Source organism: the organism of the source record quoted next, unplaced genomic scaffold, assembly GCF_019419815.1.
Source record: "Pyrus x bretschneideri cultivar Hongxiangsu unplaced genomic scaffold, Pyrus_bretschneideri_v1 Contig206, whole genome shotgun sequence".
Classification (NCBI taxonomy): Eukaryota; Viridiplantae; Streptophyta; class Magnoliopsida; order Rosales; family Rosaceae; genus Pyrus; species Pyrus x bretschneideri.
The window spans coordinates 36,712-45,535 of record NW_025999509.1 but is presented as its reverse complement, the minus strand read 5'-3'; the positions used below and the strand labels follow the sequence as shown (position 1 = coordinate 45,535).

The 8,824-nt window shown below is 43.3% G+C and overlaps 1 protein-coding gene across 1 annotated transcript; it reads right to left on the bottom strand.

Annotated features, from left to right (window-relative positions):
• Nucleotides 1-4,428: 4,428 nt before the first annotated feature.
• Nucleotides 4,429-4,995, bottom strand: LOC103927377. The gene has a single exon (XM_009336293.2). It carries the CDS (start codon nucleotides 4,993-4,995, stop codon nucleotides 4,429-4,431), a length of 567 nt encoding a protein of 188 aa, XP_009334568.2.
• Between the last annotated feature and the right edge of the window lie 3,829 nt (nucleotides 4,996-8,824).

Here is an 8,824-nt window from a genome sequence, read left to right as displayed (position 1 = left end):
TCTCCACACATGTTACACTTGCATACAAAATGATTTTCAGTTGGTCTTTCGATATGAAACTCAACACCCCGGGTTAATTAGGTCCGCTTAAATTAACCGTCAAGTTCTCCTTAAGTTAATGAATTGGATGGATTAGCGCAACGCAATTCAAAACATTCTCCAAAAGTCCTTTACGTGAAAAGCACAATAAAGATACAATCAAAGATCATTAAGCATCATGAAAACTATAAGTGTTGACGAGGCATTCGTTACTATGATGAGCATGAAACTAGTGCCAAGAATTCATTTAACGCGATTGTTTATAAGCAACCTCCACTACTTGTGAATATAAGATCATAACTATTAGGTGAAACTCACTTATATTCTAGCGTCATATTCATGCATGAAAATTAAGCGTGCACTCTCAATAAACATACATAAATAAGTTATCAATCAAACAGTTAAACAAATTGAATCCACAACTCATGAAATTCCAACCAAAGGTAATCAATTCATATTGCAAGCATAAACATGGTTTCGAATCACCCCCTAGCTAACTAGGGATTTAGCCTCTCATGTTCACAGAAAGAGAAATAAAATTGAATTTAAACATAACGAACAAAGGATTGATTACACCTAGAACGCCTAACGAATCCACTTGAATTTCTGCGCGTCTAGGCTCCTCTTTCTTCTTCTCCTTGCTGCGGCAGAGATGGTGTGTGATGATTGTGGATGTTATTTTGGGTTGGGGATGGATTTAGGGAAGTTAGGTGGTGCGGCAAGGGTTGTGGAAAGTGTGTGGAGGTGTGGAATGGAGGGGAAAATGCTGGAAAGGCTGCGGCAAGGTGTGGATGATTGTTTGATGGTTGGAAGGTGGTGGAGAACTCGGCAAAGAGGGTGGAAGAAGGTGGTGCTGCTGGTTGTGTTTCTAGAGTGCAGATTGGGGTTTTTTGGGATGAATGTGGCTGATGGTTTATGGGAGAATCCTCATGGGAGTTGCGGCTGAAAAGGATTAATGAGAGAGAAATGGGAGTGACAACTAGGGTCAATGATTAAAGAGGGAATGCATGTGGCTGAATGATGAATGACAGCTAGGGAGTGATTAAAGGGTGCGGCTAGGTTGGTGGAAAGCAAGAATGGAGTGGGGAATGGTGGGAAGGCTGCGGCAAAGTTGTAGGAAGGTGGGTAATGGCTGGAATGGAGGGGGATAGCTGCGGCAAAAGATGGGAAAAAGGGATGGTGGCTGAATGATGAAGAGTGCATGTGGCTTAATGATTAAAGAGTGAATGAATGGGAGAGCATGCGGCTGAATGATGAAGTGGGAAAGGTGTGGAAGATAGCTGGAATTAGTGGTGATGGAGGGGGAAGGCTACGGCAATGGTGTTAGAGTGGGCTAGGCCCTTTGTATTGTGTCCTAAAGTGCATACAAGGCCTTCAATTTCGTCCAACACTTTGGCTCCAAGCATAAGCTATCCATCCTTAGCCCAAAAGTGCTCCAAAAGGCTCCAAAATGCACTTCTTTGCTCCTTTAGCCCTTAGAACCTGAAAACATACGAAAATAACTTAAAAGACTTAAAGAACTAAGAAATAACAACGTAAATGCACAAGAACAAGCCAACTAAGTTGCCTAAATATGCTCCTATCAATCACCAAAGCTTTCCAAAACCTTGAAGGAAATCACCAAAGTTTTCCAAAACCTTGAAGGAAATCACCCTCATTACCAAAATTGAATGAGGCTCCTACTTAAGGAAGGAAAAAGCACTTTTCCCACACCCACAAGGAAAAAAATCCAAGCCTCAAAATACACCAAATGTATTTTGTCAAAAAATTATGGAAAATCAATATGCACAATAAGTATGTGCCGATTTATCCATTTTCAAGCCTCTATGCCTCAACGGCCCTTGAAGAAATGTTTCGTTGGCCCTTGAAAAAGCAACCTCATTCAAGATCAAGTCTCAACAACCCTTAAGTTAGAACATTCACATTGCATGACTTCAAAACTCGTTTCCTACATGTGACAAGTACATACCTACAACGCGCCTTGAAGTGGGGGCATTTTTAGACTTGTAAATTTCGTTGCTTGCAAACGATGCATCACAAAGCTCCATGTGGCATATGACTCATCACAAATGGACAAGTCATCAGTGACATTGGCACAAATCAAGCAAAGGAAGCTCAAAAGCATACCTCAAATGTGGCAAAGGGGAAGAAATCGCCTTAAAATCGGCAAGGGGCCCAAATTGCTCCCAAACCCGAAATGAAACCTGAAGCATCTTCACAAAACAAACAAGAATTGAAGATTTCTTGCAAAATAGGAAGAAAGCCCTAATTTCGGCCAAGCAAGGGAAAATGGCTGAAATTAAGACATAAAACATGCCTAAATTCTCCCATGGACAAATCAACACATAAATCAAAGCCAAACTCATCCAAAGGCAAGCTTTGAGAAGTCTATAAATACAAGGTCCTCAAACAAGCATAAAGGTTGACAATTTCTACATGGAAGGGCCGAAATTCTCACAAAATGAGAACATTTGCCAAATCTTTGAAGACTAATACACTACCAAAGCTCTCTTCGAAGAACGTACAACCAAAGCCGAAGCTTTCTTTTGACCACAGCCTAAGCATTCCCTTAAAGAATCAACAAGCACTTGTGTCGATTCTTTCAGGACTTTGTTGCAAGCTTAAAACTTGTAATGATGTTCAATTTAAGATCAAGTCTCCAAGACCCTTGAATCAACAAAATCCCACATTAACATCACCTTTGTTGTAGGTCATACACATACCTAGAGGTGAAGACTTTCCACGCATTGTTACAAGCTCAAAACTTGAAGCAATTGTTCAATCGTTCATCCTAGATCAAGTCATCGCGACCCTTGGTTCAAAAACCTACGCAGCTACATTAAATTTGAAGACTGAATCAGAGGAAAATTTTAAACAGAGATTGTAACCCTACAAATTCATCAATACAAATCTACTTTGTACACGTGTTCTCGTTTCATTGGTTACAAAATTTTTGTGTTTACAGCCTGGGCCTTTTTTGCCAAGCGGGGTTGGTATGCTAAACCGTATTGGCCAAGTTCTAATGCCCACTTTATCACTTATTAAGAAGCGTCTGGACTATACAAAACTAATCGCAGTGGGTACTAGGTCAAGATGATAACCGGATGCCCCTGAAAGTAAGGTCTGAGCTTCCAAGCTGCAACAACTAGTGACAAAATTAGCTTTTCAATCCTTGGGTATTTGGTTTTCACATTGAGGAAAGATTTGGATGTATTAAATGCTGGCAATTAGGCCCCCAGCTCTTCTCATATGAGGTAGAGCTCACTGTTACATATGATACCGCCAGAAAGATATACAGGTTCTTCGCTGTTTTCGGCTTCGATAATAGTGGAGGTAACGTCTGCTTCAGGTCTTGAAATGTTTTCTCTTACTCATCATCCCATTTGTTTCTCTGCACCTTTTTTATTACCTTAAAGAAAGGCTTGCATCGGTCGGTGGATCGTGAGATGAAACAATAGACTGTAGCTGCTCGTCCTGTCAGACTTTGGATCTCCTTCAGAGTTGTGGGAGACTTCATGTCCAAGATTACTCTGATTTTCCTTGGATTAGCTTCAATTCCTCGCTGGGTTACAAGGTACCCCAAAAATCGCCCTAAAGAGACGCCGAAAATGCACTTGGTTAGGTTGAGCTTTATTTTGTACCCTCGGATGATGTTAAAAGTCTTTGCCAAGTTGCCGATGTGGTCTGACCGTTACTTGCCTTTCACCATGATATCGTTAACATAAACCTCCATGGTTACTCCAATTTGCTTCTTGAACATTGTGTTTACGAGTCATTAGTAGGTTGCTCATGCATTCATGAGGCCAAAGGGCATGACTTTGTAACAATATATGCCTTACTCGATCACAAATGCGATTTTTTCCTTTTCAGGCTCGTGCAAGGCAATCTGATTGTAGCCTGAATATGCGTCCAAGAAGCTGAGCGACTGGTTCCCGGATGTTGGTGTAATCCACGCATACTCTCCATTTGCCCTTCTTTTTTTCATCACTCACACGACTTTGGCCAGCTATACTAAGTGATCCACTTCCTCAAAGAATTTGGCCTCCAGTAACTTGTCGATCTCCGTCTCAATAATCGCTATTGGCTCGGGTGCGAAATGTCATATTTTCTAGATTATAGGATTGGCAGTAGGGTCGACATGCAGCTTATGATAATCTATCGCTAGATCAATACGAGGATGTCAGAGGGTGACAATGTGAGAATGTCACAATTTTCCCTAAGGAAAACCATGAGTTCTTCCTTCTCTGTCAGGCTCAAACATGAACCAATCCTAGCTGTCTTCTATGGCTGGTAAGGGTCAAGAATGATGTGTTCGGTGTCCTCTTCAGGTTTCCATCCTGATTCATTTGCCAGGGCATTGTCGACCATGAAGCCATCTTCCTAACCCACCTACTGTGATTGCTGTTTAGCGAAGGTAGAATCGTTTTTCTCCACTTCAATTGCTACTGCTCGGGTGAAAGAATTCTTCTTTGACTCATTGAGAACTTGTACAATGTATCGCTGAGACATGTCTTGGTTGCCTTTGATCTCTCTGATTACTCTTCCCGGGATGCAAAATCGAATCTTCTGATGCTCGATCGAGGTCACAGCTCCAATCTTCACTAGGCAAGGTTGTCTTAATATCCCGGTATAGGGAGATGCATCGCTAACAATCATGAAGGTCTGTGATGAGACAACCGGAAGGTTGGCTACGTCGAGCATGATTATGCCAATGATAGTTGAGGTAAGTCTGTTGAATCCGGTCAAGACCTCTACTTTATGTTTAATCGTTCTTTCTAAGCCCATCTTCTGGATAACTGATAGTTGTAAGATATTAACTGAGCTACCATTGTCCACCATAATTCTTTCAATGATGGCGTAGGCAAATTGAGCAGAAATCACCAAGGCGTCGTCATGGGGAAAGTCTACTTCCTCAGTCCTGCTCGGTGAAGTCGACGATTGGTCCAGGTATAACATTTATGGCTTGAACCTAAACGATCAATCTCGTTAGCTAGATCTTCCTCTTCTTGGAACTGTTGGTGGCCCCCAGATGCTCGGATTCAGCAACGATGCCGTTGATTCGGACAATCTGCTTGTCACCTTGGTTGGGCAGCTGGTTTATAGACATACTGGTCGCGCTTACCTTCCTTCACGAGCTTCTCAAGGTCCTTTATGTATGTGATACAGTCGTTGGTTGCGTGCCCCGGAACTCTTTAGAATGTGCAGTACTTCGTCTGGTCCATCTTAGAGGTGTCTCCCCTCATGGGTTACGACATCTTGAACCACGACTTTTCCTTAAGGTAATGAAAGATCTAGTTGATCAGTCCATGCATCTGCTTCCTGGCTTATTTTTGTCATTGAGCGGTTTATCGCCTACTTTCTTCTAAGTTGGCTCAGCGTCTTTGCGTGACTGCTCAAGCAGCTTCTGGGAGCACTTGGCTTCATCCCAAAGGGAATGCTTTTCTGCAAAAGCATAAGAATCTGCCAAGGTCAAGTTCTGGCCCATAATCAACACTCTGAAAAATAGGTGATCTGCTGGGAGCCCCTTTTGAAAGGCTGAGCTTGCAATGCTATCATCGCATCTGATAATTTTCGCCTTCTCCACTTTGAACCTCTTGGCATACATACAGAGTGACTCATTCGGTTCATTCTTCATGTTGAAGAGGTGGTCAGACTTCTTCTTGATCAAGCGGTAGAATGAGTATTCCTTAGCGAAAACTAAGGAAAGTTCGTTGAAGTTCCAGATTGACCATGGGGGCAGGGTGTGGAACCAATCTTGGGCCTCACCTTGGAGCATCATGGCAAAGATCTTGGACATGGAAGCGTCATTGTTGTCGTATAGGGTCATGGCGCTTTGGTAGTGCATCAGGTGCTTGTCCAGATTTTCATCTCCTTTGAACAAAGGGAAATGTGGCGGGCTAAACTTCTGTGGTGGCTATGTCTGCTCGATCTCGTCTATAAACGGTGACCTACTCATGTTGGCCACATCTCTCTGAAGGGCATCGTCAGTAGTCTCAATGCGCTGGAATCCACGCAGCTGCTCGTGGGGCTGCGGAGCCTCCAACTGCCCTCGATGTTGACATGATGGTCCATGTTGCTCTTCGATATATCCTGCTCGTCTGTGCTATGGTCGCAATGCACATGGTTTATTTTGTGATGCTCGCCATCACGTTTGGTAGGGGCTACCAATGGAACGTGAGCTAGACTGTTCTCGTGCATTCCTCGGTTCATTCCGGCATGTGGCTGCCTACTCTGGTGCCTTATAGGAGGATGAACTTGTGGGCCTAGCCTCGTGTGGATGCTTCATCTGGAATGTCGTGACTGCTCATTGGAGTGTAGACCCAACCTCGAATGCACACTAACTCATGAGTCGAGTTGAGAATGAACACTTCTCTGCCCAACTAAAGTGGGAGAAGACATTTTCCCGAGGGCCCAAACGAGAGTGCACACTACCTAAACACATGGTTTATGGCGGGCTAAGTAGCTTTTTGTTGGGACGTCACTAGAATAAACCACGTTTTTCCACCCTTGTCCTACTTCGGAACACCTCGTCTAGGGCACGCTGTGTCTCAATGGGCTTAATGAGCTGGTTCGCCAAAATGGTCTACTGCGCGAGGGCGTTTATGAAATTGGCGACCAGCTGAGGCATGTAGTGTTCACCATCTAGATTGGAAGAGTATGGATAATGGGCGTTTCCATGTCTGGTGGAAATGTAATGGACTGCAGGTACAAAGCTTGGGCCTAAAGCAGGCATTCCTGCAAAAAAATGGAGTGAAAATAACCCTACATTGATCGCAGGATCGGTGGTGAAAATCTAGATCGTCGGAGGTGGCCTCGGATTAGATTGGGCCGCAGACCGAGTCGTCGGAGTGGGTCGCAGGACTGGCCAACTCGGTTGGGTAGTTGGAGCATATGCGAGGCATGCTGGGATCGTGCCTGGGCTGGCTGAAACTAGGCTACGACTTGCTCCTCGTGAACTTGGGCTCAACTTGTAGTGGGTTGGGCTCAGCTCGCAGCGAGTTGGGCCTGGGCCACCTGCCTGTGGGCTGTTCCTACTGACTGGGCCAACTCACCTAAGCTCTCCTGGGCCTGTTGTGCACCCAGGCTTACTATTGTTGTGGGCTGGGCTTCCTGCCCTAAGTTTGCTGTGGCAGCTGCCAAGCTCTGGCTGCCTGCCCATGGTCCAAGAAGTAGACATGGGCCTCCTGCCCAGGGTTTTGAGGGCTAGGGCGCTACAAGCGCAGTGATGCTTAAATGAAAAATTTGTCCTAACTAAGAACATGTGAGAACATTTGAACACATAAGCAAGCTAATAACACTTTAGAGTAGGCATGCACTAAAAAACAATTCTAAAAACCCATTACTTTCAAAGCCTAGTGAATGGTGAACCAAAAGACTCTTTAACAAATTAAAGAGAAAGAGAGTTTGAGTTTCATTACCCTTAAAGCTCATCTTTGTTTACACAGGGATTCACCCAAGTGGAGGGCCTTCAAGTCACCTCCTTTAGTTTCTTATTTGCTTCTCCTTTGCTCCTTGAGGATTTGAGGAGAAGAACTCCAAGAACACCAAAAGTTTGGTGTCTCTAAATCTCCACACCAAGGATAAGGTGTTAAGATGAAATGGATGACTTAGAGGAAGGAATGTTGCTAGCTATTTTTCTCTAAGTGTGGCCGGCCTCTTTGGAAGACAAAAGGAGAAAGAGTTTTGCTCTTTTTCCTCAAAGAAAACCCTTGAAGTTGTAAAGCTATAAAGTTCCTTTTGTTTTAGTTGTCAGACAACTGATAGGAGCATATTTATGCGACTTAATTGGCTTGTTCTCGTGCATTTACGTTGTGTTTCTTTAGTTATTTTAGTCCTTTATGCCATTTTCGTGTGTTTCTAGGTTCATATGGCTAAGGAAGCAAAAAGGTGCATTTTGGAGCATTTTGGAGCAAAATTGGGCTTGGAATGGATAGCTTACGTTTGGAGCAAAAGGAATAGACGAAATTGAAGAGGATTCCTAATCAAATGAGTTACATCCTTTCCTAAACTAAGTAATAAAGCCTTAGGATATTTTCTGCCCAAAATTCCCACCATAGCTGCACCCACATGCTCTCTCATCATCATCATTCACCCTAGCTTTAATTCACATGCTTTCCCAACAAATAAAACAGCCATTCCACATGCATTTCCACCCACATGCTTCATAATCATTCAACCAACTTTGCACATGCATTCATCATCATAACCTAGCTGTCATTCCACTTTAATCCACATGCATTCCCTTCATAAATCAGCCACATGCACTCATAATCATTCAACCAACTTTGCACATGCATTCATCATCATAACCTAGCTGTCATATTCCCTCTTTTTCACCTATAAATAAGCATCCATTGCAGCCACAAAACATTCATTCTTCCATTTTCAGAAATTCACCAAAGAGAGCCCTTTGTGCCGTGAGTCTCCCTACCAATCCAAACACCACCAGAAATCATCCCATTGCCGTGGCCTCCCCCTTCCATTTTCACCACTCCCCAAACCATTCACACCATCAAACTAACCTTAGACCTTGTGCTACAACAAAGAGGAAGAGAAGCAGGCCTAAACGTTCATACAATTCAAGTTTGAGTTGTTGGAATGTTTAGGTGTTTCTTTTCCTTTGAATTCAATGTTTAATTTCAAGTCCTTTTGCTTTGTACGTATGAGGAACTAAACCCCCCTTGGCTAGGGGGGGATTCGAAATATATGTTTATGCTTGCATTTTGATTTGATTACTTCTAATTGCGTTTCATAAGTTGTGGATTCAATTTGTTTAACTATTTGA